This window comes from Mustela putorius, unplaced genomic scaffold, assembly GCF_011764305.1.
Source record: "Mustela putorius furo isolate JIRA1106 unplaced genomic scaffold, ASM1176430v1.1 tig00001618_pilon_pilon_pilon, whole genome shotgun sequence".
Lineage (NCBI taxonomy): Eukaryota > Metazoa > Chordata > Mammalia > Carnivora > Mustelidae > Mustela > Mustela putorius.
In genome coordinates, this window is record NW_025421819.1 from 749,565 (window position 1) to 777,160 (window position 27,596).

The 27,596-nt window shown below is 56.9% G+C and overlaps 1 protein-coding gene across 11 annotated transcripts in view; it reads left to right on the forward strand.

Annotated features, from left to right (window-relative positions):
• Nucleotides 1-27,596, forward strand: part of MYT1L (myelin transcription factor 1 like) — a 390,355-nt gene that overhangs the window by 319,302 nt on the left and 43,457 nt on the right. For 6 of the 11 annotated variants that reach the window (XM_013052863.2, XM_013052871.2, XM_004745719.3 and 3 more), the window contains exons 14-19: nucleotides 2,853-3,064; nucleotides 9,533-9,783; nucleotides 11,007-11,243; nucleotides 13,369-13,490; nucleotides 13,849-13,911; nucleotides 14,340-14,408. In XM_013052863.2, coding sequence (XP_012908317.2) covers nucleotides 2,853-3,064; nucleotides 9,533-9,783; nucleotides 11,007-11,243; nucleotides 13,369-13,490; nucleotides 13,849-13,911; nucleotides 14,340-14,408 — 954 coding nt within the window. The remainder of the gene's footprint in view (nucleotides 1-2,852; nucleotides 3,065-9,532; nucleotides 9,784-11,006; nucleotides 11,244-13,368; nucleotides 13,491-13,848; nucleotides 13,912-14,339; nucleotides 14,409-27,596) is intronic. The other 5 variants (XM_013052873.2, XM_045087915.1, XM_013052874.2 and 2 more) reach the window with 2 other exon arrangements.

Here is a 27,596-nt window from a genome sequence, read left to right on the forward strand (position 1 = left end):
CACTGGCCCCCCCACACCCAGGCTGCACGGCCGTCGTCCTGACTCCTCAGTGGACACGGTGGTACAGACACGGTCCCAGGTCTTCCCAGGGGGTCCTGCGGGCTGCGGGGCTGCCCACCTCTGGGAGGGGGGAGCAGGTGGCCCCTCCGAGGCGGCGGCCATGGTTCCAGTCGCAGACGGAAGGGGAGCGTATACGCTCGCGCACACGCACACGCCGGTTGCGGTACGGGAGCTCTTCGGGGTAAATCTCGTAGGAAAAGGCCGTATTTAACTGGTTTGAACACCTGCTTGGTTGCGTTGTGCATTAGCTTAGTTTTCTGAAAGGACTTTACCGGTGGCTTTACACCCTTTTATCCTTCAATAGAAAACTTAAAATCTTTTTTGTAAGACTTTATTTATTTGTCAGAGAGAGAGAGCATGAGCAGGGAGAGCTGCAGAGGGAGACACAGGCCGCCCGCAGAGCAGGGGCCCCAACGGGGGGCTCGATCCCAGGACCCCGGGATCACGACCTGAGCCACAGGCAGATGGTTCACCTACTGAGCTGCCCAGGTGCTCTGAAAAGTTAAGATTTTTATGGAAAATGAGAAATACTTAAATAGACAAAAACAGGAAAATAAAAACCACTTATAATTGTACTATTTAGCGATAAAGCCTCAATAAATGTTGGCGTGTGTTCTTCTAGATTTTTCTGTGTGGGGGTGCTAGCCGTCTCACGCGCCCCTGTGAGCACACAGAAGATCACGTTTGTTACTGGCAGGGGGGAGCCCCCCGCCAGGGCTCCGTCCATCTAGAAGGAATGGCTGTCAGCCGAGAACTGAGGACAGGTAGAGAGAGACCGAGGCTCGGGGCTTCTGTCCACATCTGCCACCTCTAGTCAGACCCCAGAGCTGGGACGAGCCCTGAGCCCATCCCTCCTGGGGACCCTCCTGTTGGGTGAGCAGGCATCAGGCGGGAGACGCTGCCCTGGGGGCCGCAGACTGTGAACACCACCCCAGACACGAGCCTCACACTGACGCACAGCCAGAAGCAGCAGCCCCGACCGTGTTTCTATGGCTGTGTGGCCACCGGTCCCTTTCCAGAGGCCAGAGCTGCAGAGAAGCACCGCAACGATCGTGGAACACACGTGTGCGGGCCAGTGTGCATATACGAACCATATCCCTCTGTGCCTCCAGCCGGGCATGGCGAGGCGGTGGGACAGGGCGCGAAGGGAAGCAGCCACGCCAGCCACGGCCTTGTCTCCGGGGTGTCCCTGTGCTCCCCAGCTCCCGGGGCACCGCTCAGGCACCTGTGTTCACGGCGTGAGCAAGGCCTAGAGGACCTGGTCTCCGTGTGGACAGTCCCCACAGCGTCTCCACACGGGCACGCTCACTCAGCGGGCAGGAAAGGAGACACGAAGGGAACAAAGAGAAAATAATTTAAATCCACACTCGTGGGGCGCAGGGGGCTCGGTCAGGAAAGCGTCTGCCGTCAGCTCAGAGCATGAACCTAGGGTCCTGGGATCGAGCCCTGCATTGCAGGCAGGGGTGCGGGGGTCCCCTGCTCAGCGGGAGGCCTGCTTCTCGCTCTGCCTCGGCCCCACCCCCACTCAGGTGCGCTCCCTTGTGCTCTCAAATCAAATTTTAAAATTTTTTAAATCTTTAAAAAATACATAAATCCACACTCATTTAACTAGGAGTTGAAGTCTCCGAGCAGACCGTGCGGCAGGGAGACGTCGGGGCTTCCGTTCCTATTCCGGTCTTCCACTCCCCGGCCGCAGCGGGCAGACTCCGGGACAACTTGTGCACATCCCCAAGGCCCAGCTTGTCACCGAGGCCTCTGCTCCAGGCCCCGCTCCTTCTGAGCTGCTCCTAACCTTCGGAAGGCTTGGGGATCGTGCCCTCCCTAGCCCAAACCCTCAGGCCTTGCCCGCCGGGCAGCCCTCCCGCCCCCGATCCGGTCCCGGGTCACCAGACTCCTGGGAGTCTCCAGAGAGGCTGTCGGCGCGCCTGCGTCTCTCCTCTGTGGTTTCATTCCCTGGATCTTCACCTGGACACTCTGTCCACCCGCCCAGCTTCCTTCCCCCTGGACTCTTAAAACCGTGTCCCATGCCGCGTGCTTTCTGAAGGCAGGGCGAGGGCCTCCCTGGGCCTCCACAGGCTCCCCGGGCACGTGCCTCAGATAACAGGCCTTGGGCGACTCAGCACGGCACTCGGCACCTTGACAAGAAAGGCTGAATAAATGAAAGCGGAACGACTGTGTTGGTGATTCGGGAAAGCCGTAGCTTGACGGAAGCAAAGGGACCCCCCGCACTCCCCTTGTAAGTCTCAAGTCACTTCCCCAAACACCGTAGAGACCCCTCCCGCAGAGGTGGACGCGGGGACACGCCGGCACTCGCACGCACAGCGAGGCAGAAGCGCGATGCGTGTGGTGAGCAAGGGCTCCTCGTTTCCGCGCGGCCCTCTGCACTGGGGACGGCCCGGCCTCGCGTGACAACACGGGCCTGCGGGCGCCTCTTTGTTTTCTGTTTTCGTGTCCAGCCAGGCACATGTCAGCCTGTTTGGGGTCAGCCCACATCCCTATGAGATTTTCTTTATTTCTTCTTTTATTTTTTTTAAGGGAAATGTCTTAGTAGCTCACCTCCTTTGGCACAACGCTTACTCTCTGAAGCCCGTGCGCAAGGAAGCTGACGGGCTACCTGGTGCTCCTCCCGCGCCCGCGGGCCTTTAGGGGAACGGCTTTCGTGGGGCCGGGAAATCCCACACCCGTGGCCTCCGCTCGGGAAGGCGGCGGTGAGCGGTGCCCTGACGCCAACCGGAGCCGCGTCTCGGCGGCCGTGGGAGGGCGAGCGGTGACTCTTTCTCGTCTGCCCACAGGCCTATGTGCTTCGTCAAGCAGCTGGAGATCCCTCACTACGGCTACAGGAACAGCGTGCCCACGGCCACGCCCCGCTCCAACCTCGCCAAAGAGCTGGAGAAATATTCCAAGACCTCGTTTGAGTACAACACTTACGACAGCCATACTTACGGCAAGCGGGCCATAGCTCCCAAGGTGCAAACCAGGGATATATCCCCCAAAGGATATGATGGTAGGAGGTGCACACTCTTTAAGTGAGAGTCACGCTTGCCGTTGATAATGTTGTTGTTGTGTATATCCGTTTCCTACAAACTGGTCGAGCATGGGGTCGCTTGATGGGGCCCAAAGAAAGCACGTGCACAGGCCACGCTCACCTGTGTGCCCCCAGGTGTGGGTGAGAAAGATGCCTTCCCTGGAAGCTTCCAAAGCAGCTCCTTCGGGCCGCGTTGGAACGCGCAGACGGAGGCGTCGGCTCGCGCGCTTCCCGATGCCCTCCCCGTCTTCATGAACGTCCTTCGGGCTTGGCTCCAGCACGGAGCCACCTGGGAATGCCAGACGTAGCCCCCAGAGCTCCTGGTCCCTGGAGGACCTGTGCATGCCCCCCTGAGTTCTCAGCCTTGGGTGCACATGAGAGTCAGCTGGGGCGCTCTGAGCGTTCTGACGCCCAGGCAGCTCCGGGACCAAATGACTGGCTGCCCCAGGGCCGCTGCCTGTGCGGTGGCCTTCTGTGCGTTACCGGTGACTCCAAGGTGCACCCAAGAGCAGACAGCTTCTGCTGGTGTCAGCAGGCCTCCTTCCAGCAGGGGCGGGCCCTGGCCTGTTTCCCCCTGGGGAGTGGGGCTGGCAGGGCCTCCGTGGTAACCTAGCTACCACGCCTCTACCAAAAGCAAAGAGCAGGTAGAACAAATAAAGCACCACCTGCTTCTTGAGAGGGCGGGGCTTACTTGCCCCCGGCGGGCTCGGAGCTAGCTCTGGTCGCTTCCCTGCACTCACATGGTAAGTCGCTGAACAAGACAGGGGTGCGTGGGTCTCCTGATGTCACGTACTGCCTGACTGCCTTTCTGCTTTGAATTCTAGGATATGTGCCCTGAGTTGGCTGGGATGTGGGATGTAGACGTTTTGATGATTTATTAGTCTTATCTTGGTGTTCTGTAGCAGAGGAGAGGAGATGGCCCCTTAAAGATATTTTAGCTCTTCTCAGAAGAAGGTATTTAATTAAAATCATAGCACACCAAAAAACTCATTTAAAGTGAATGGCTGGGGAGTTCCAGAACCTCCTCACCATTCAGGGTGAGTCGCCGCACGTGTTTCTGACGTAGTCATCACTTGCCTTAATAACAATCCGTGCGCACAGGGAGCGAAGCTCGGTCGTTCTCTGGTGTGTCGTGTACTGACTCCTCGCGCGCATCGGTTCTTAACACCGAGGAACAAACATGTAAGTGGAAAAAAAGACAGTGGCTTAGGGTATCGCAGAAAGTAATTATTTTTGCTTTATCATGATTTGCCAATTTCTGGTTTGTCATCATTTTATCCACGTGACCGAAGGGCTGCACATGAGGGACCGAGAAAGCAAAATCCACACAACGTCTCATGTGCCTCACGGCGGCCTGGGGAGGCGACCCGGGCTGCTTGTCTCCCACACCTGCTCGCTGCCATCGGCCTGTGCGGCCTGGTTTCCTTGACCTCGTCGTGACCTCGTCCCTCCTCGTGGGGGAGGTCGTGACCAGTAGAGCACATTTTCATGCTTTAATACCCATTAGTGGATTTGAAGTCAAACCTACTTGGTCTGTCCTCAGAGCGGAGTGATATTGAACAGGTGAACCCTTCTGGGTGTTGGTTTCCCCAGGAACGGGGTGTGACGACTGCGGTTCACTCTCCCCCACCCAGAAAGGACCTCTGGTGAGAAACCTTGGCTGAGTCAAACTCCTCACCTGGCCCACAAGGAAACAAGAATAGGGAACAAAAACTTCAATATTGGGTCTTATAGAAACAAAAGAAAAAAAGGAAGGAAGGGCCCTTTTACTGTAATTTACTGAAAAGAACAGCAGTGACTCCATTTCTCTCACACTAGATGCATCTAACAGACTTTTTTTAAAAAAAGATTTTATTTATTTATTTGACAGACAGAGACCACAAGCAGGCAGAGAGGCAGGCAGAGAGAGAGGAGGAAGCAGGCTCCCCTCCGAGCAGAGAGCCCGATGCAGGGCTCGATCCCAGGACCCTGAGATCATGACCTGAGCCGAAGGCAGCGGCTTAACCCACTGAGCCACCCAGGCGCCCCCATCTAACGGACTTTTAAAACATCAAAGGAAATGCCCATGAGGATGAGAGTGGCTGGGTCCGTTTTCTCGATAGGGTGTGAGCGGAGAGCTGTCCCTGAAGCCAGGCAGCACAGAGTGACGGCAGCATGTGGCCGCCTGCGGCAGTGACCTCCCCCAGACTTGCCGCGGGTGCAGAGAACGGAGTCATTGCTCCTGAAGAGAAACTGAAATGAGCCTGTTGCTGGGGAAGCATAATAACCCTTGGGAGCAAGGGGTGGGCCGCGGAGATGTCCAACAGGGGAGAAAAGTAGGACTTTCATCCTGTCTTCAGTTATCACACCTTAGGTCCCACCGCCTGTGTTCCAAACACTCAACACACGTTAAGTGAAGTGCCTGCGTTCTTCCAGACACTGGCTAGTTGCTATCTGTCTTTCTGTCTGTCTGTCCGTCCACCCATGCATCAGTCATCTGTTACGTGTCATCTGTCTGGCTCTTCGTTCCCTCTGGATAACAAGTGTCAAGGAGGAGCAGGGACCGGCCGGAAGGCCGTGGGACGCACGCTCGCGTAGACAGTGAAGCCAGACGTCCGCTCGGGAGGGATCAGCAGGAGGTTCATCAAAACGGCAAATCTCGCACTTGAGCATGAGCTTGAGTAGAAATTATGCAGAAGTAGAAGATCCATGGGTTGGTAGGAAGGACTTGTGGCCTGACGTGCCTCAGCGTGGGGACAGGCACCTGTGCGGCAGGTGAGGAAAGGGCCCTGCGTCCCCGCCGTGCTGAGGAGCTTGGGGAGCTCTCCGCCGGGCGTGGGAGCCCGTGTGCGGGCGAGGGTGGGAAGGGGCAGAGGTTCCCAGACGTGTCTCGGCCCGGCCCTCACCGTGAGCAGCGGGTCGGGGTCTCCCCAGCCCGTCTGTTAGAACGAGCTGAGAGTGGTGCTGATGTGTCTACACTGTTGGGTAGAAAAGAAGAATCTGTGCCATGTAAAGATTACATCAAGGTCCAATTTCAGTGTTCACAGGTGAAGTCATACGGGCCCGGCCGCTCTCCTGCATCGTCGGTGACCGGGCCCACCGCGCAAGGCAGAACCGAGTGGTTGTGGCAGAAAAGCCCCGACTGTTGTCCAGTTCTGACAGAAACAGCTGCCAAACCCAGTCAAGACCTCTCTGCTCGGGTCTCTGGGCAATTTATCACCACCCCAAGCTCTGCCCAAACCTAGAACCCCAGGCGCTCCCCTTGTGAGCCTCCCTGTCACTCCCAACTTCTGGATTCTCCAAGCTGAGCCTGTGATCGGCTCTGGACTTCCTCTGTGCTCCTCGAACTCAGCGCCGCCCGACGTGCTCAACCTCCCACTGTCCGCCCCAGGCCCTGTCCAGGCCTCCTGCCGGCAATGGCTCCCAGAACTCCTCAGGAGCCATCCGGAGGCCCCAGGACCGGGCCTCTGGCCTCCTCACCCTTCCCTGCCCCGGCGCTCCCTGGAACCCCTGCCCTCCTGCCCACATCTGCCAGCGGGCTGCCCCACAGCCTGGCTGCTCCAGAGCCTCTCGGAGCTGAGTCCTCCTGGGAACGTCCCTCCCGGTGGTGCCCGTGCAGAGCCGGACGCCTGTTCCTGGCCGCCGTGCAGCTCTGGGTCTCCTCCTTGGCGGGCTCACGGGTAGACACCTTGTCTTCCTGGCAGGCCGTAAGCTCCTGTCCTCGGTCTCAGATCGCCGTGCCGGTGCCGGCCGAGCAAATGCTGCCTGTTTGCATGAGTGAGTGGGAAACGAAGAGTCTGTACAGGGAGCCAGTGCTTTAAGTCACTGGAGCAGGCGGTGCGCAGAGCCCTGAGCTGTATTCTCACAGGAAAGCTCCTTTTCCAAGTAGCACTCACCACGCACAGAGCCGTGTGGGCACCGTGAGGGTCGGGGCATGAGGGCGCACAGCCCTCCGGGTGCACCCAGGTCCACCATGGCATGAACCCTCAGGAGGCGCACCTCCAGACTGTGCTCTCTGATTTTCACAGAGCTCTGGGCTTCACCTCTTCCATTGTGTCAACACAGAAGAAGGTGGACATTCCAGGTGGGAGATGCACACATTTAGGGAGACTCACAAGTAGGGCAGGGTGAGAAGAGGCTCTAGGTGAATGTGGTTGTTCTTTTTTTTTTTTTTTTTTACTTTGCCATATTCAGCCAGTAGGAATCCCCTAAAGTCTTTCTTCCTCCGAGAGAGAGAGAGAGAGAGAGAGTCCTGAACGGGGAGTTTCTCAATGCGGTGCGAGGCCTGGCGGGCTGCCACGGAAGCCGCACACGGGGAGGCGTGGCCTCCATCCCACCCAGGGACAGGCCAGCACCCAGGAGGACAGGGACCGGTGCTGCCTGCTGACCGATCGGAAAGGGGAGAGTGTTCTGTCGTGGCCACCGGTCCCTGCTGCTGGCTTTGTGAGCGATTTCCAAAGGAGCGGTAATTGTGAGGACCTGCACTCTTAGTTTCATTTTGAACAAAACAAAGATGTGCTTGCATTCCCTGACAGGGCCCAGGTGTGTGGCTGCCTGTCCCGCCTGCGTCTCCTGGATCAGGCTCGTCTGTAGTCGCCCCCAGGTCACTCACCTGCTAGCACCCTGCCCGGTCCTACCAGACTCCAGCATCTGGCGAAGGAGACACCCTTTACCAGGAGTCCGGGGCCATTTGCTGTACACACATGTCCTGCTGACGCTCCCCTAGAAACTGAAATGTGCTTATTTCAACATGAAATGGCCATTTTCCTTATTTATATGCATTCCATTACTTTTCTGAGCCAGCGGCCGGCCCTCATCAGGGAAAAGAATCCTCAAAAATACTTTCGCGTTTCTCCCACAATTTCTGTGGTGTAAAGCCACAGACTTGAGCCCCAGGGAGACTACCCCAAGCCGCAGACTCCGTGTGGTTCCCCGTGCCTGCTGTGCAGGTCCCGGGAGCCGACTCTCGAGGGAGGGTCTCTATTGGGCCCCCTACATTGCTGCCTCAGCCCCGTGGGACGTCTCTGTGCTCGGACCCCACACCGTGGCCTCCGATGCTTCAGTATGTGCACCCGCAGAACGATGAGGAAGGGAAGGCCATGTCCCAGACAGGTGTGCTGATTTGTCCTCACAGAGAGGGACCCGGCCGGCACAGACTCCTCCGGCTCGGGGGTCTAAGTGTGTGCAGCCAACCCTCTGGTCCACGTGAGGGGACCTCCTTCAAATGGCCACCTGCCTGGCAGCGGCTCAGTGACGTTCAGTGGGGGTCGGGGTGGTGCCCGGTGCCAGCACCACTGGGCAGCCCAGTGGTGGCAAAAGTAAGGGCGTCTCGGGTCCAAAGCGGAAAGTTATCCGTGACGAAAGCTCATCACAGTGTTCACTCACTCTGAATGTGGCGCTTTGGGCAGATTCTTGGTGTGGCTTATGGTGACCAACCGCGGTGGCTGTGTGGGGTCCGCTGTTTGGTTCTGTGGTGTTGGCCCCTTCCTTTGGGAGGAAAGCACGTACACCCCCTCCCAGCGGGGTACTCAGGTCCCAGACTGCTAGGGACAGTGTCAGACACGCAGGGAGAGCTGGCTAAGCTCGCTTCGGAAAGGACATTCAAAGAGGCATGCGGGGTCGTGCAAGAGGGGCTTGCTGGCAGAGTCGAAGACACTGTGAGGGAGACGTCTGTGGGGGGCTTCACCCTGGCTGCTCCGTCCATGGGCAGAACTCCAGGGGAGACCCGTCCGCCCTACAGGGGACACCCTGTGACTGTGCTGCCTTTAGCAATGGCCACGGACCCTTAACAAATCAGCCACCAGGGTTTCCCCAGTGGTGGGCCAGAGGAATCTTCCAATCCACCATGAAAGCAACATTTGCTCCAAGTACCCGTATGCTCCTGGTGACTGGGCCTTTGCCCCCTGTGTCCTGTGAGCCAGGCTCCCTGCAGGGGACAGCACGTGGGACAGCGTGTGGCATGCGCTGCCCTGCGTACCTTGGGCCCAGCCGTGCCCACGGATATGCCCTGTGCCACTTCCTCCACGTGGCTCTCGATGCGACCCCCAGGGTGGGGCTCTTCTCGGGGAAAGGGGTGCTTCCCTCCTGCGTGCCCAGCAGGCCGCGGAGGCCCCTCTGGGCTGAAGGGGCAGCCAGTCTCTGGAGGGAGGGGGTCTGTGGGCCCGGGCCACCCGCTGAGCGGACGGGCAGTGAGGACCGGGACACCCGTCCTTCGGCCTTGAGCCGGCTGCCCCTTCCGTGCAGCAGGTAGCCGAGTCCCCATCAGGTGCGGCCGTAAGCAGACGGGCAGCGGCCCCTCCGCGCACCCAGCTCTGCCCGGGAAAGGCCAGACTGGCTCTTCCCCTCCATCGCCGCGGGTGTCCCCAGGGCCGTTGGGAGGGGCGTGGTGGGGGTGGCGGGGCGCGTGCCCCGCTGTGCTGTCGGCCGGCGGCGGGGACCCAAGTCATCGCCGTGCCCGTGTCTCCCCAGCAAAGCGCTACTGCAAGAACGCCAGCCCCAGCAGCAGCACCACCAGCAGCTACGCGCCCAGCAGCAGCAGCAACATGAGCTGCGGGGGCGGCAGCAGCGCCAGCAGCACGTGCAGCAAGAGCAGCTTCGACTTCGCCCACGACATGGAGGCCGCGCACATGGCGGCCACGGCCATCCTCAACCTGTCCACGCGCTGCCGCGAGATGCCGCAGAACCTGTCCACCAAGCCGCAGGACCTGTGCACCGCGCGGGTACGCCCAGTGCTGGGGGTGGGGGCGTCCCAGAGCCCGCGACCCTGCCCCGCTGCCCTGGGCAGACACCCCACCTGCTGGCCCGGGCTGGGGCGCGGCCCTGAGCGGAATCCAAGGCAGGCAAGCGCAGGGGGAAAGGAAGCAGCCCCTTCCCATCTTTTTTTCTTTTTCTTTTTTTTTTCTTTTTTTCTTTTTGCTCTATTAAAGCTAAGACTGAGAGTTTAGTCAAACATGATGCAGGTCAAACCTGTAAGCAGGGGCGCTCCCTGGCACGAGGGGCTCCGGCACAGTGACACTGGGCGGTCTCGGGCGGCAGCCTGGTGGGCCCCCCCCCAGCCGCTGCCTTCCACTCCGACATCCAGAGGGGAGGCGCCCGACACGGGAGGGGGCAGCTTTCACGCGGGCGCTGAAATCAAATGTCCGCTCTAGAGCGCGTAACCCCCTGGGGACACACGTGGTGGCGTGTCGGCAGGATTCCCCGCTCCGTCCTGCGCGCATCCTTCCTTGCTCCCGTGCTCCAGAGAGGCGAGCTCTGCACACTTCTTTTTCTGTTGGAAAGCATCATTTAAAAAAAAAAAGAAAAGAAAAGAAACTCACCCAGTACGTCTAATTTTTTAAGTCAGGTGGCTAAACCGCAGGCTTGCTGGAACAGAGCAGGTCAAGGACTCCTTGAACTGATTGCACATCCCCCTCCCTTAAGCCCGTCAGCACAGGAGTTCGTGCTGGAAAGTGAATTCTCGCTGCTTCTCCCTTGCCCCTCAGTGCCTCTCCCTCATCTCGAAGTGTTTGCACCCGTGAAGCGGAGAAAGCATTGCTAAGCATAAACGCGTATCTAGCTCTGATCTCTGAAATGTCATTTGAGCTGGAATAGAATGGAGATTAGGTCCCTGTTTGATTTTCTTCGGGCTATTTCTAAGAGCGGGGACGCGCCACAGGGCGCGGAATGCAAGGAAGGACGATGCGTCCACTGTACGCGTGTGACACAGAGAGAGGCAGGTGTCAGACAGACGACGGGTCATCAGCCGGTGAAGAGGGGCGTTCCCCTGCCATCCAGTGTTGTGGCCAAGCACAGGCCAGCAGATGTGACCCAAGGGACCACTTCGGCTCCCTTCAGGAGTCCATGCACAGGAGACCGCAGGAGGAACCCAAGCTTGAATTCTGCACTGGCTGAAGGCAGGGCTGCAGCTGGGCCTGTGTGATCAGTATGTCTCTCTGTCCCGCAGAACCCTGACATGGAGGTGGACGAGAATGGGACTCTGGACCTCAGCATGAACAAGCCGCGGCCACGGGAGAGCTGCTGCCCGGTCCTGACGCCCCTGGAGCCCATGTCCCCCCAACAGCAGGCGGTGATGGGCAGCCGGTGCTTCCAGCTGGGAGAGGACGAGTGCTGGGAGCTGCCTGTGGACTACACCAAGATGAAGCCGCGCAGGACGGACGGCGGCGACACTGCCGAGGTCCCCGTATGTCCCCCTCCCTGCCTGCTGGCTTGGGGTGTGGGGTTGGGTGTCCATGGGCTCCCGGGGTATGACCTCCGCCAACAAGGGCTGACCACACACTTCGCTGACCAGGGCAAGATTTTTCACAAGTGCTGATTTGGTGAAACAAATCACAAACTCTCTTCAATGATGAATTTTATTCTCTCTCATGTGCATTTTGGTACCAATTATTTCTTCTAAGAAAATACGTCAACAGCAAGCCAGTCCATTTTTCTGGTGACGTGTTACTATAAAGCACGGTTCTCCTTGCGGATAGGGAAGTGTACATCTTACATGCTTAAGTGATTAGCTACGAGTTATTAGTTAGCGAGCCCTTTGAAACTAAGGGTAGTTTCTGTTCTCAAAGAAACCCAAAATATTCAGAGGGTATACTCCAGCCCTGAAAAAAATCGTTTTAGTACTATCACCTAAATCTTTGTTGAGCGCACTATTACCAAACACCTGTGTCAAGAACATATTTTTAAAATACAGATCTCCCCTGCAATCCGAACATAGAGCTTGCTTATGGAAGCGTCCCTAAGTCGAATGGCATGATTAATTGATTTATGTAGAAAATATTTTGAGTGTTCCCAGACCCCAAAAATTACCTCTCAGGTTTTGATTTTCTGAACCTTAGGACACACATTGCTAACAGGTGCACAGATAACCTGAGATCAAGCCCAGATGCTCCCAGACCCTGCTCCAAGCCCTGGAGCTCGATGCCAAGAGGCTGAGCCTGGTTCCCGGGGACAGCGTGCAACAGAGCCGTTCAGGAGGCTCAGCCTGCACCTGCCGCTCCCACAGCTCGCCACAAAACCAGCACTGAATGCTACGTGCACTTCTTGCCTTTTTTGTAAAAGCAAAAATATTATTTGGGTTTCTTTCTTAGCAAAAGCAGGTACTAAAGTGGGTCTTTCAGAAGAGCAAAGTGGTGTGTCATAAGCTTTGGAAAAGTGGGGGACGCCTGTAGCTACAATGGTCACACTCAAGTTACTAAAGTAGTTAAAATATCCTCTGGGCTAAGAAAAGAAATGAAGAAACAGTTGTTCTTTGTTGTACTAGCTTTTTCTCCAGTGTTCAGTTCTGAAAATTATGACATCTTCTTTATTCATGGAAAAAATAAAAATCCTTTTTAAATACAATAAGGAGACCACCATGAAAGCAATCGCTTCTTAGAAAAACAAGGAAGTGCAGAAAAAGGGAGCATTAGCTATTCATAGGATTGGCGAGAAAGGCACCTGGCTATAAGGCCGGCCGGTCCTAAAGCCCGATGTCTTCATCCTTCGCGTTGATCCAGGTGTCCAGGCACCGCGGAAGAACAGAATCGGAGTGGCGAGGAGAATCCCAGTCCTTTCTCTCCTGCAGTGCTAAGTCATTGCTCCCAAATAAGGCGTGGCGTTTGAGTCTCTGAATTTATCTTAATTAAAATTAAACCCTCATAAATCGACAGAAGTGTTTGCATCATACAGACCGTCCCAGAAGTGGAACCGCTCTCCTGCGCTCATGGGACGCGTCTGCGGGGCGTCGCCATCTATGGGGATTCTTAGTTACTGCAGGGCCACTCGCTGTGGGCAGGGGAACGGGGCTTTAGAGTAGCGAGAACCAGGACAGGCAGCTCAGAGGGTCTTCCCTTGCCTTGGGCTCTAAGCTCACTCAGAATCCTCCCCGGTGGTTGTAAAAGCCTCATCCTAAAATGCCTGTAGGGTTCGTGGTGGAGCTTTGCTGGTCTGTGTTGGATGAGAGGGGGCGAACCCCAGCAGGTGCCCCCGGACCCTGAAGGAAAGAGACTGGCTGGGAAATGGTGTCTCTGGTTTCCAGACCAGTGGCCTGCCCCCTTCTAAGTGCCCCGGCAGAAGCCCCGAGTAAGGACCTGCCCACTGACAGGAATGCATTTAGAATGTGGGGGCAACTTGGTGAGAGACTGAGGAGCCGAGTCCAGGCCGGCCCTCTCAGAAGCCCCCCGGGCCCGGGACAAGGGTGTGGCCGGTTTGAAAGGCTCGGGGTGCGGGAAGAGGGGAGCGCGCCGGAGGCGGCCGGCCCCGGGGCCGCGTCCGTGCTCTGCGCGCCGCGGGGTCCCCTGCACGGCCCTGAAGCCGTGTTTTGCCTGCAGCCGGAGGACTTGGACCCGTTCCAGGAGGCTCTGGAGGAGAGAAGGTACCCGGGAGAGGTGACCATCCCCAGCCCCAAGCCCAAGTACCCCCAGTGCAAGGACAGCAAGAAGGACTTGATCACGTAAGCACAGCGCGGGCTGCCCGGCCGCGCCTCCGACTGCCCCTCCCTTCGGCTTATTTTTAAAAACCGATGTGTCCATGCCTTGCCGTTGGAGCATGCGACGTCCGCAGCACACGAGTGTCTCCGGCTGCCGGTGCGGCGGGGCGGGGGGCCGCGGGGCGCGCTGGCTCGCGGGGCGCTCTGTGTGGCGGCGCCGCCCCTGCCGTCTGTGCTCGTGCGTTTGGCAGCTTCCCCGGGCGCCTGAGTCCCGGTGCAGACATTGCAGCTAAACTGGAAACAATGAAACTTTCATAAAGTTTTTTTTTTTTTTTTTAAACATACTTACTATTCTGGCTGTTTTGTTTTTGTTTGGTGGCAGATGTCCAACACCAAGGTGTGATGGGAGTGGTCATGTGACTGGTAATTACGCCTCACATAGAAGGTGTGACTTCAGTTTTCTCATGGTGGATTCTGTCTTTTCGATTTATTGTTTTCAGCTTACCTCAACAATGCTGTCGAAGTACCAACGTCGAATTTCGTGTCAACCCTCCAAGTGCTCTATGTTGACCTATAAATCCCGTGCGCACATTGTGCAGTGCTTTTCATAGGCAAGTAAGCCGCCACGATTCGGACAGTTCTCCAACATGGAAACCAAAGAGCGCAAATATTTTCATACTATTTTCCAAAAGGTGTTTATTAACAGACACATCTTCAAAGAAGAGAATTAATTATACAAAAAAAAATTCAATATACAGCACTTGCCCCATCGCTTTCTGCATTAAACTTTTTAGTTTCAACTGTATGTCGTGTTTGTCCGGGAGCGTGAGCCGGGGGGCGGCACTCACCTCACTCTTCTGGCCTGTCTTACAGTCTGTCGGGCTGTCCCCTCGCCGACAGAAGTATCCGGAGCATGCTGGCCACCAGCTCTCAAGAACTCAAGTAAGATTTCATGACAACCGTTCTCCTAAAGACCTGTCACCTAGTAGTAGCACACGGAGGTGTCCCATGTGAACACAGGTGTCTTTAAACAGACTCACTGTGCACGCAGCACCTCGACACCACATCTGGCCGGTCCTCGGGACGTCGGTCACCTCTCTGCACAGTCTCTCTGCCTCTTCCCTCTCCTTGGTCTCTAGCGCTCTCGTGCCGTAGCCTTTCTGTCCTGAATGGTCTAAAGCCTCAGCAGTTTCTGTCCTGAGACACGTGCGCACGGAAGGGAGGTTGGACGGAGGTACTCGAACATTCAGGAAGTGATTCCAACCTAAACAGTGAAGGATTGACTTTTTTAGAAGTTGTAGTTCATATGATTATTTAACATATGGGCATTTAGAAAGCACTAATGACAGAAACTCTCCACAACAATAGCTAGTTCCCTCCGCCTGCTGCGGTCCTCATCGTGGTTCCTCTAGGGCAGCATCGGGTCACGGCCACCGGCTCGCTGACGGGGACGGTCGGGTGCGCCAGTTCTCAGACGGCCGCCCGCCGGCTCTGCTCTCCCGTCCCCTGTGCCTTTAGTGTCTCCTGTATTTTAAGCGTGAATCTGACCCCTCACACTTGTATCCCCAGACTGAGGTCTGTCTTCCCGGTGTGTCCAGAACCACAGTCCGCTCCTACGTGGGTTTTGGGAGGCGTCTGTACAAAGTCTCAGAAAGCGGGTGGAAGCCTTCGCTGCTCTAGTCAGAGGAGATAGTGGGTGTGTGTCAGGGAAGAAGGGCTAGACCTGAAAGTAGTTTCACAGCAGAATGAGGACCAAGAACCCCAGAAAACTCTTCTTTAATTACCCGATGTGTCGTAAACAGTGTCACATCCAACCGCCTGGCTTCCATTTTGTTTGGAAACTGCTTTATTTCCAAAGCAGAGAAAGATGCTCCTTGGAGTCCCTATTGGATTCCTTTCCCGAGGATTTCACTCCACATCTCGTCCCACCGCGATCGACCAGGCTGTCTCAGAGTACAGGGCTCCATTTCACACCGTGTCGTTTCTTACAGGGTCCCTGTCCAAGGCCCTAGTGCCATAGATCACCTGCTCATGCTCAGTGGCCTCCTGAACTAGCCCCTGCATCACGAAACTCTTGGCGTCTTCTTCATGGCGTGCACACGTCCGGAGGGCATCCTCTAGCTTAATGGTTTTAAAGCCTGTAGTGTCAGCCCCGCAGTGCCTGATGGGGAAATAGCTCTTAGGACCTCACAACGGACAGACTTAGCAACAACAAGTCAACCCACTTTGTTAAGACATCTTTTCTCATGGCTTAAAACCATACTCCCCTCATGATCAAAACGTGGTTAACTGCACTTGGAACGTGGCCAGCACATCAGACCATGGCAACTCCCCTTTGAATCTCTTGATGACGAATCCTTTGCAAAACTCTGGCCTTTGTCCAGCTCCATAGGCCAGCTATAAGCAAGAAAGAGCCTTTGCACCACGGGCATGTAGGACTGCTCCCTGCTGGCTAGCATCTCAACACCCCTGGAGGCCAGAGTAGCCTTCTGAGGGCCCGGTTGTTGTTGGTTTTCGTCCCTTGGCTCCGAGCAGAGCTGCCACTTCTCCGGTTCCAGTGCTTTCTCCTTCTCTCCTTTCATCCTGGAAGATGGCGTGGGGTCCGCCCATCCACATCTTTGGAGGGCAGGGCTTGGCCTTCCTGTCCTGCCGGCCGGGGCTGGAGGGGCCGCGCTCTCATCCTGCCTCTTCTCGGGTGGGAGACCGCATCTTCAGAGAGGGATGGCCTTTTCCGAGTCGTGGTCGGTCTAAACATCCTACTCATTTGTAAACTTGTCTTTGCAACAAGTGAATCCCAATTTGGTTGATCCTTCCCAAGAAATCTAAACTTGACCAGTTTTCCGAAGCTTCAAAACTGTGGGTACCAATTAAATGTCTGCTGTCAAAAGTTTAATACTAAAATGACTGATTTTTACTTGCTAAGTCTTTCTAAATGGAGGAGACCATAGATTACAACACGTGATTTCTTTTAACCGTTTACTTAACAAGACCCTTCTATTCATGTCCTTTAATCTGAGTCGCGGAGGCCTTGTAAGTAGTTTTTCCTGCGTCGGGGCATAGGGTGATGCCATCCAGATCGAGAGGAATCGCACATGTGCTTGTCAGTAGCCTGTCCTCGGAGATGGGGGAGAGCCCGCCGCGGCGGCCGCTTCCTGACAGTAAGAGCATGCTGTTCAATTTCTAATTGAACAGATCAGATTTCTAATTCTTCGTAAAGACATATTAGGCAGGGTCCCCATAACCTCCCAAAAGTTCTGTGTTACGGAATTTTCTGGAAATGTTCTTCTTGTCACACTTGACACTGAATTTCAATAGTTGGCTGTTCACAGGACATTCTTGGTCATGGAGAGAGGAGAAACTCTTGGTGTTGGCTCTTCAGACCTCTTAAACTTCTTGAGATAACACTTCGCTCTGATCTTATCCAGGCCAACACATCTGGGATGTTCTTAAAAAGAAGTGGGTAATTTCATGTCTAACTATGTACAATATGTAAACTGAAAATGTATTAAAATTCAATGTGTACATGAATACCGTCCAAACTCTTTCCCTGGTCCCTGGTCCATCCAGCCAGGGCCGGTGGCTCGGGAGGGAAGGGGGGCGGAACGGGAGAGCTGCGCACCTGGGGGAGCCCTGCAGCTTCGGTGCCTGCTGTCGCATGCAGTCCCGCAAACCTTCCTCCTCCGCGCCCCGATTCCCAGACATGACACTCACCGAGACCCCAGTCCCAAAAGCTGGGGGGGGCAGTGAATAGAATTGTTCAAATCACAGTGATTTTTCAGTAAGAATTCTGCCTAACAAGAGCTCTGACTCTGAAGGGAAGTTTCTTCTCCAAAAATTCCGTTTGCTAAGATGACCTGAAGGGAGCAACGGAAAGGAGCCGCCGGTCACCTCCGTCATTGTCGCCCTCTCTTCCGAGAGCCCGTGTCCTCCCGCCAGGAGCCCTCCGGTGTCCAGATGCGCCGTCGCTGTAGACACGGCCATGCCGGAGGTGCCGTAGCCATCTGAGGCTCCAATTTAAACCAAATCAAAACCAATTTCAATCAGAGGCAATTAGCTCTAAAACAGGCCCTCAAATTGGCTTCCGTTCACACTTCGGTCGGCCAGATTTAGACGCCTCTTTATTATTTGGCTCTTTCTCTTTCCCAGCGGCAGCTCCTGCGCTGGTGAGGTCCGCGCGAGAAGGAGCTGCCACCATCAAGTCTTGGCTTTTGAACTTGTGCGTCCTCAACACGGGGTGCTGGGGGCCCTACGGTTTGGCTCTCTGTCCTTTGGAGAGTTTTCCGGTGCATTCTGTAAGCCTCCATGCATCACCTAGGCGCCTTCACCTGGGACAGGGAGGAACGTTAGCTACAGCTACTGCAAAACTTTTTTTTTTTTTCAACATGGTTACATTTATTTAAATCAAAGAATTAAAATGCAGACCTCGGGCCACACTATTACTTTGCTTCAAAAGCTCCTTGTTTCTAGAACTGGCTGGGGCTTAGCCGGCTTGGTGGCAGGGGCATCCCTGCCCGGGGTCCCGCCGCCGCTGTGGTTCACTGTGCGGGAAGCACGCCCGCGTGCACCAGCTCTCGCGGAGATCCTGTCTCCGGAATCGCTCACCTGCCCGGGTCACATAGTAAATCCACAGCCGTGGTGAGTTCTCGCCGCCCCCCCCCCTCGGGCCTGGCTCCTTCAGCAGAGGGCACGCTGCCTCGTCCCCTGCGGGCGGCAGCCATGGGGGAGGCCTGCTCCTCAGGGACTGCAGGGCCACAGCCTCCACGCACCGGGCAGGCCGGTCATACGCCGTCTTCCCCTCGCAGGACCCCTAGCCTCGGTTCTCCGATTCCTGTCCTGCCACAGGCCTGTGCCGAGAAGCTGGGTGTGCGAGCTAGACTGCGCGTGGCTGGGAAATGGGCGTGGGAGTCGCTCCGCGGGTGACCGGCTGTGGACAGGGGCCGCTGCACGCTCTGTCTCCTCTGAGAGGAGCACGGGAAGCGTTAGGCCCGTTCTCCAGGCGTGGACCCTGCGGGATGGGAGGCCGGGCGGCTCAGGCAGACCACGGGCCGTCGGGGGCCGAGCGCCTTCCCGCCACATCACAGGACCTCCTCCGATCGGTGAAGTCGCTGGGGAGCCTCAGTGGCAGGCAGTACAGGGCCCGATGCTGCCAGCAGCCGGACCCACAGCAGCTTGCCCGTCCTCCCCAGACACAGTGTGGGCTCATGGCCCACCGGGGCTGTGCAGGACCCCGTCCCCCCACAGCCCCCAGAGAACCTACCTCCGCCACAGAAGGGTTACGAGGTCTGCACCCCAGTGTGTTTGTAAAATAGCCTAAGAAGTGTTTTGTCACACAAAGATTTTTTATTTTATCGTAATAAGTAGGACTGATGTAAAATAAGTGAAATATATGAACTACAGGCAGGCAGAGTACAGTTGAACTTCTGAGATGAGAGTGTTTGAGGGCGACTCCAGCCAACACGCAAGCATACAACATACACGGACGACATGCACACGGGTGGACACGGGTGAACACACACACCAATGGACATGCACGTGGGTGAGCACACCGGTGGACACACAGGCAGGAACACACAAGCAGGCCAAGAAGGCTGCGCCCCTCAGTCCCGCCTCACGGAGACTCTCAAGGACGGGGAAGGGTCACTGGAAAAGCCACTCTTCCTCTGTGTCTGCAGCCCTGACGCCACCACCACGAACACGGTGGGGGGGCCTCGCTGACCCGCGTCCTCAGCTGGTGGCAGCTCCAGCTCCATCCCTGGGATGAGCCCCTCCTCCTCGTGGCCAGCGTCACACCCGCATTAGTAAGTAGGTGTCCCAGGTGTTCAGACTTGGGGTTACATTTTACCAGCTTCACCTCAGTATATCCACACAAATCAGCCAAAAACAAAACCAAAAACAACTTTCAGTGTCTCCTTCACTTTATAATGTGAGCTGTACTTTCCAGAAGTCCCCACGGGGTCCTCCAGCACTGTGTGACCCGTGGTCTGGGTGCGGCTGTGCATGTGACCCACAGTCTGGGGCCAGCCCTATGTGTGACCCACAGTGTAGGGATGAGGCGCGTGTGTGACCCGTGGTCTGGGCGCAGCCATGTGTGTGGCCCACGGTGCAGGGGTGAGTTGTGTCTGTCACCCACGGCCCGGGCACAGCCGTGTGTGTGACCCGCGGTCCGGGTGTGTGTGTGACCCGCGGTCCCGGGCGGCCGTGCACCTGCGGTCTGGGTGTGGTCTGCTTCATCCATTTATGCCCCGCGGGTTCCAGGTTAGGGTGCAGGTTACAGAGAAATTCAGCGTCAGCAATCAGGCTTGGGTCACCAAAGGAAGGCAGCAGATGTCGGCTGAGTTTCAGTCATGGAGACACTCTGCTTCTCCTGAGTTCTCAGTGTAAAATGCAGTAGCGTGTGGTGTGGTCAGAGGGGAGCGCCTTCCATACTGCTAGGCCGCAGGGTCGTGGCCGGCAAGGGGTGTGGGGGCACAGGGAGTCGGTTTGCGGCCCATTGGACTCGTGGGCTGCTCTCTTGCTGGTGTGTCCCGACAGAGTGTGTGCGCACACACGTGTGAGTGTGTATAATGTACGCACATGCGTGTTTGTGTGTGCATGCACGTGTGGGTGTGTATACATGTGTGAGTGTGCATGAGTGTATGAGTGTGTGAGTTGTGTGTCCATATATGAGTGTGTGTGCATTTATGGGTGTGTATGTGTATGTGTGTGTATGCTGTGCATGTGTATAAGTGTGTTGTATGTTTATGAGTGTGTATGTTTATGAGTATGTGTTCATGCATGTGTGGGTCTCTGCACATTGTGCATGTATACGAGTGTGCACACATGTATGAGTGTGTTGTACGTGAATGAGTGTGTGTGTTTATGGGAATGTGTGCATCTGAATATGTGGGTGTGTGTATGCTTGTGTGGCTGTGTGTGTGCTATGTGTGTATGTGAATGTGCATACGTGTATGAGTGTGTGGGGGGTGTGCATGTATTAGTGTGTGTACATGTGTGCGTGTACATGTGCATACATGCATGAGTATGTGTGTATATATGAGAGTGTTTGCACTTATGGGTATGGGTGTGGGTGCGTGTGTGGGTACGTGTGTGTGTGGGTGTGTGTGCATGAGTGTGTGTAACGTGAGTGTACATGTGCATACATGCATGAGTGTGTGTGTGTTGAGTGTGTGTGCGTGTGTTGCACCTTGGCGTCTCCTGCGCACTCACAGCTGTGCCTGTGTCCCACGTCCCGCGGCCGGTCCGAGGGGCGACCTGCACAGTCCCTGGGCTTCGGGCGACGCACAGACTGACGTTTTCAGGGAAACTGGGAGCTGTGCTGTTGCACTCGGTCATTCACTGAAAAACCTGTAATGGTGCCTGCCCTCCGGGGGACTCACAGTCGGTCTTTTAAGACAGAACAAAAAGAGAAAAAAAAAACGTTCCATCCAGAGCACCTGGGTGGGCGGGGAGCTGGGGGAGGGGGCGGGCGCCTGGAGCCGGCCCCGAGGGGACCAGCAGGGAGGCCCCGCGGCCCCAGACGTGGGACCGGGCGCGCGTGGGGCCGAGGGCCAGCTCGCATGAGAGGAGGAGCGGAGACAGCAAAGCCCGCCCTGGGAGAGCAGCGCGCCTCGCGGCGAGACGGCGTGGCCACACGTGTCTCGCCTGCCTCCGACCGGCCTGCTCTGCCGCGCCCCAGCCGCAAGGCCTTGGCCGTGGGACCCCATGTCCGTCCTACGAGGTGGACCACAACGTGTGACGTCATCAGAACAGGCGTGGAGGGCTGTATGTGTCTCGTTGTGACAAACCTGGGGAGGATTTTAAGGCCATGAGGAGGACATTTTCCCGGGAACTTTGTCTTAGCATTCCATTCCCCGTCTGGAGATGATGAAGCGTTTCCTCGGGCATCAGAAACCACTGAGTGATCTCACCTATTTCTGAACAAAGAGTAATTTGTCACCTAATCAAAGATAGAATACAAACCGTCCAAGAATCAGCCTTTGAACAAACGTATGTCTTTATCTCCGGACCGGTGGTGTCTCTTTATAAAACACCGAGCTGATGTGGCGCGTTCGGACAAAGGGAAAACTTCCTTCCTGTCCTTAATTGTGCCGTCGGAACATTGTTTAAATATCGACGCACATACGCATATGTGCACTATGTTATCAACCTAGTCACCCACGTACGTCGTGTCTGTACGTATTTTGTTGTCTGCGTTGTGTTGAGAGGCCGGGGGTCAAAGCTGGACACACTTCCTTCTGTGAAGCGCATCGGGGCGTCTGAGTCTTCACACGTCGTATCTAGTTAAACGCGGCTTCTCACCATTATTGGGAATTTAGTCCCATTTTCGTCTCCTCCCTGGTCCCCTGGGGTGATCCTGAGCAAGGACCCCTTCAACCGCGCAGGACCCCGCATTGCTGCCAGACACGCAGACCTGAGCTGGACGAGAAGCCAGCTTCTGTGGGGCAAACCTCTTGCTGAGAAAGACTAGGTTATGTCGGCCTTAAATTGTAAATTTGAGCTTTTATTCTAGTAAACACTTCACTAATTTATTGTTCCCTGGAGCAAAATGAACAAAATTGGAAATAAAGTAGATGTTCCCTTTGGGAAATTATTGACAAGGATTTTGGAGGGCATTTTTTTTTCCCTGGCAATTTCCGGAGGGAGAGCCACTCTCTTTGGTTTCTTGCTCGTTGGGAAAGGCAGGCTTTGAGGGGCGGACGGGGAGGCAGAACAGCTCACGAGCGCACCGGTCGAGTCTTTGCTCCAAACCGGGACCGGGGACCCCAGGAGGGACAGTTTCAGGGGAGTCACACCTTGGGTCTTGTGTTCTTAGCTGTGGCCTTACAGAGAGAGCGAGTCCCTGGCACGAGGGATTTTCATTTTTTCGTTTCTGTAGAAGTCCCCGGTTCTACGGGGCCGGATGGTTTTCTCTACGGGCAACGGAGAAACAGAGATGTGACGTCTGCTTTAGAGACCTGTCTCACCTGGTTTGTTTTGTTAAGGAAAAAGCATGCAGTGCCAATAGTTTCTAAAATCAAAACGAAAATGTAATTTGGCTTTATGAAAGGGTGTGCCAGAGCTGTCCCACAGACCTCTTCAGGGCGAAGGACTAGCATGTCGTAGACCCACACCGTCCACCGTCCACGTGCGTCCCTGTGGCTGAGGAAGCGGACTTCCCGTGCTGTCCCCTTGTCACATCTAGCGCAGGTGTCACAGGCATCAAGCGGACGTCTGACCGGGCCGTGCCACGCGGTGACTGCGTCCACATGGTTCCTCACCTCTTCTCTCTACATTCCCATAAATGGGAATAGTTTATTCCTGCAACTGAAAAGCTTCTGGTTTTTTCAGCATCCGGCTACTCACCGTTCTTGTTTTATGATTAAGCCACAGACGAGCGGGGAGATCTTTTACCTTCACATCCTGGCCTCTTCTTTGAATCTAATGCCGCATGGAGACCGATGAGAACGCGGCGCAACCAGACCTCACCGGGTGACCAGCTTCAGAAGAGGGCACCTGCGTTCCGCATGATCCCACTGTTTGGGACCATTAGAGAAGCGTCCACTAGAAGCCGCTAGAAAGTCTGTTGTGTTATTTTAAACATATATGCATCTTCATGACTTTCAAACTTGGACAGAAACGCAAGCGTGATTACGCAGGTGATCTCAGAGACCCTCAGGCCTCCTCCTCTCGTGACCAAGTAAACCGGCTCATACTTAGCATACGACTTATTAATACTTGGGGCTTCGAGTTGTCAGAAGCCTGCTTGCCGTTCGTATCTTCGAGCTTCTCTCTCCAGCCCGCATGCGCGTTCGTCCGCAGAGTGCAGCTTGCCACACGGAGCTGCGGTCCGGCCTCCCCTGTCCCGGAGACCGCAAGGATCTGCTATCTGGAGACGTTACCGTGCGCTGTCCGCGATCCAGGACGCAGAGAGGGGCTCGTTCCCACGAGTCTTCATGCTCGGGGCCAGCAGAGAGTCCTCCTTCCGTCCCTGGTTTCACGCTCAAGGGCCGGGGCCATGTGCCCTGGATGCGCATCCCTCCTGCTCAGGGTCCCCGTGTGTGTGTGGCCACGGCTTTTCTCCCTCCTGGGGGCGTGTTCTTGAGCTTCTCTGTCCGCAGTCACGTGCTGGCAATATTTATGACTCACTTTCATTTTCTCCAGATAAAAATGTGCGGGAGGTGTAAAATCTACTGGAACACGCGTATCCTCTTGTCTCCGACGGGACGGAGGTGCACTTAACAAGACAAGGGATTTTTGAATATAAGTCCCCAAACCTGAAAACGCAGGGAAAAGAACTCTTACTGTCCAGCTCTACTGCGCTTACCAACCCCAATCTCCCTGTGATCTTGAGGCCTGATTTTTTGTTTAACATGAGGGTTAGGTGTACATAACCGCATGGCGCTTCGCAGGGTGGGGGGGTCTGTAGCCCCTGTTCAACGCAGAGTGACAACGCCCCGGCCCTGGGAGCCCAGACAGTGGCGGCGGGCACAGCCCTCTGGGGTGCTCTTTCCCGGCGCTGGAGCCAGGGCGGCCACGTCGCAGTCAGGGTCGTCCCATGTGGGCTGCGTAAGAGATGTGAGGGGCTGCGTAAAGGGGTGGTGCAGGCCACAACGTGTACTTTGTGTCATAGAAGTGCCAGTGCAAGGACTCTGGTGTACGGGTCACAAAGGTCTCGTGTTGTTGGCTGTGATCTGCATGTGAGCCCGGCGGCGGGGGGCCGTGGCTCTAGTCTCCGGCACACAGCCCGGCGTGCGAGCCCCCCGTCCTCCTCCGGCGCTGGGTCCTGGGGAAACAGCAGGAGCACGGCCGTGGGAGGTCACGCAGGACAGCAGGGAGGCCAGTGCAAGAGCAGCTGGAGGAACGTTCTGGAGAGGAGAGCGGAGCAGCAGCAGGGGCCGGCCCCACAAGGGCTCATGGGGCCTGGCAGGCCTCTGCACCCCACTCTGAGAGGAGGGTCTCCCGGCACCGTGGTGGCGGCAGCTGACGCGAGTTTCCAGTCCCTCCAGTTCCTGAGGGGAGGGCGGGCAGGTGGTCTCATGGGCCGGGCGGAGGTAAGGCAACAAACAGCCCATCGAGAGCAGTTTCTTTACAGGAGGATGAGGACACGGACTGAGGGCAGGGGCGCAGGCTTGAGACCTGCCCCAAGTGCCCAGCAGCTGCCTCTCCCAAAACGAGCTGTGCAGGCGGGGTGGGGGGTGCGGATTCCGAGGGGGCCTGAGGCGCGCTGAGTGGGGGGAGTGTCTGAGGGGCCGAGTGGGCGCCCACATGGGGTGTGAAGAGCGGCATGTCCCTGGGGCCCTGCGGACGTGGGGCCGAGGCCTTCCACGGAGGCGGCCTTTCAAGTCTTAAGGCTAGAGGCGCTCCAGGCGTGGGCGCAGACAGGGGCCGCAGCTCGGCTGGTGCCGTGTCTCGTCAGCCGCGCAGCCCCGCAAACCTCGCGGGAGGGGCGTCCGCGCCGAGAGCTGTCGCAGAAGTCACAGCTGTCCCCTGCCGTGCGAGTCGAGAACGCGCTCGAGGGGACGAAGGCGGGTTCCGGTGATGGGAAGAGGCAGGGCCCGCGGCGAGGGCAGCGTCCGCTCTCGGGACGGACTCCCTTGGACGCGCGTGGAGGAAGAGCGAAAACAGGCGCCTCCCCATGAAGACGGTGTCCGGTCATGCTCCGGCTTCGGGGCGGGGCCTTCCCACCCCCGCCGCAAGGAAGGGCGCCCGGCTCCCCGTGACTGCCGCCGGCGCTGCCGGACACGCTGGGAGGCCGCAGCACTTCGCGCGCTGTGCCCGTCTGGGGCAGAAGCGCCTTGGTCTTACCTTGCACGGGAAGGAGAGGCCCCAATCCCAGACACACGCACTGAGGCTTCAGACATCTTAACAGCAGATTTCTCAATTCCTAAAAAACCATTTTAAAATATATGCACAGTTTATGGTACAAAAATTACATGACCTTGTGGCGCAAGTGCATTCCCTTGGGATGACCTTCCTCGACCCTCTTCCACGGAAGCCCGGCCACAGAATGTGGCCCGCGCAGAGCTTCCGGACCCCCGTGCACAGCACCTCACACCCACGATCTTGTGACCTGCTGGCTTCTTCCCGCAGCGACCCTGCCCTTCCTCGTGCTGTGGAGGTTTGGTCACCTCCGTCATGCGTGAGGAAGCTCCTTGAGAGGGTGATCCAGGTCACAGCTTCCACAGGGCTTCGCACATCACTGGGGAGGCAAGCCATGGAGTCAATGACTTAATGAACACATCAGAACCATTTGCTTGTCCAGCACAGCCGTGAGAGGAGCCCTGAGTGGGAAGAGAGGCTGTCGAGTGGGGTCGGCGAGGACCCGCGGGGGCAGCGGGTGACCTCCTCTGAGTCCTCTCCCCTCGTGTAGAGAGGGGATTGGGTGAGCTCACGGGCAATGAGTGAGTTTGGAAACTCTGCCAGCCTGGGCGGGGAAGGAGGCTCGGATGAGCATGAGCTTTCGGACGTCCCCTTGCGTAGGGCAGAGCGGCTGGCGTCCACAGCCTCAGCGAGTGGCCCCGGCTGTCGGCCGCTCTGGGCCCGTGACATCGATCCCGCCAGGCCTCCCAGTGGAGTAAACGTGGTGGCGCGTGCAGAAGGAGCTGCTCCAGGGCCATCGCGCTGCCCGACACAGGCCCTGCCACCCAAACCAGAGCCGTGTGATGACCAAGCACACACCAGCGGGAACACGGGCTTCTTGGACCCCGGAGCGGATGGGGAGCGACACCTGCCGTCTTCCCACTCCTGTTCACACAGAGCCGCTCGAGCACACCGAAACCTCTTCCGGAGCAAAATCTGAATTTTACATCTTTTAAGACCTGGGCTGTTCGGGAAAGGAGATGCGGCGCCTGCTGGTTATTCAGCGCCTGGCCTCTCTCCCTCGGGACTCTGGGGGTGCGTCTGGGCTTCCTGAGTGGCGGGCCCCCCTTCCCTCTCCACTTGGCTGTCTGTCACCGCTCCTCGTCCCAAGAGCACATCCAGTGGCCCCCCCATCGCGGGCCGTTGCACTCCCACACCTGAGCCGGACCAGGACAAGAGAGCAACAGCCTCGTGCTTCTCAGTCAGGGTGTTTGGGGCCAAATAGCTTCGAGTGTACCTTCCTCTCCAAAATGCCACAACGCCCAAGGAAGTGTGTAATTCTATTTGTTGGATTTTCTGTGTTTGCTTGTTCAAAATTCCTGACTTATCAAGGCCCCTGTGTCTGTGGTCAGGGCCCCCCGAAACCCGCTGGGCGCTGGGCTGGGCGACCCGTCCCGCCCCACGCCGGCACCTGCCACGCACCCCACACCGAGCGCGTCCTGAGTGCCCTTCATCGAACGTTTCCGTCCGCGTGATTCATGCTGGACCCTCCGAGGGAGACGGGCGTTTCTGCGCCGCCTGCTTCCCCGTCAGGGTGACCGCAGCGAGGCCGAGCTCTAACTCTCCCTGAGCTCTTTCTGCGTGTTCCCCTCTTTGTGTCATGACAGCATTTTCTGCCATTGAAAATGCCGGTCCGGGGATCTCAAATGGTGTGAGTTTGGGGTCAAGTAGAAATAATTTAAATTTGTTTCATTGCAAGCATTTGGGAGCTGTTTGTTTTCTTTAGAAGGTCGTGGCCTCGATTTAGTCCGGTGCTTCAGTCACACTCACAGGGACCCCCGCGCAGCTGGCAGTGGTTGAGGGTCCGAGTCGCATGGGTTGGGTGACAGCAAGCATCAGGGCTTGGGGCCCCTCCGCCGCCGTGGGGGGGTGGGGGAGGCCTCGGCCGCTCCCTCCTGCCGCCTCAGGAGCAGAGAGCGTGGCTGCGCCCACCTCCAGGCCTCCGGGCTCGGACCCGGCCGGGTTCCGCCGCCCGCCGCTGGCCGCCACTGGGCGACCTTCCGCGCGACCCTCCCCTGTGATTCTGTCTGCAAAGTGCCGGCGCCGGCCCCAGCTGGAAGTTCAGACGAGGGTCAAGGAGTCTGTGTTTGCGCCGCGCATCGACGCATCTGTAAATGGAAGAACAAGGTGTGAGGCGAGGCGGTGGCGGGAACCGTCAGGGCGGCCTGGAGGGTCTGCCCAGGGGCCTCCGCAGGAAAGAGGCTGAGGGGGAGGGAGGCCGGAGCAGACAGACACGATCAGCACCTCACGTCTGACCCAAGTCCAACAACGCGCGAATGGAAGAACACGTCT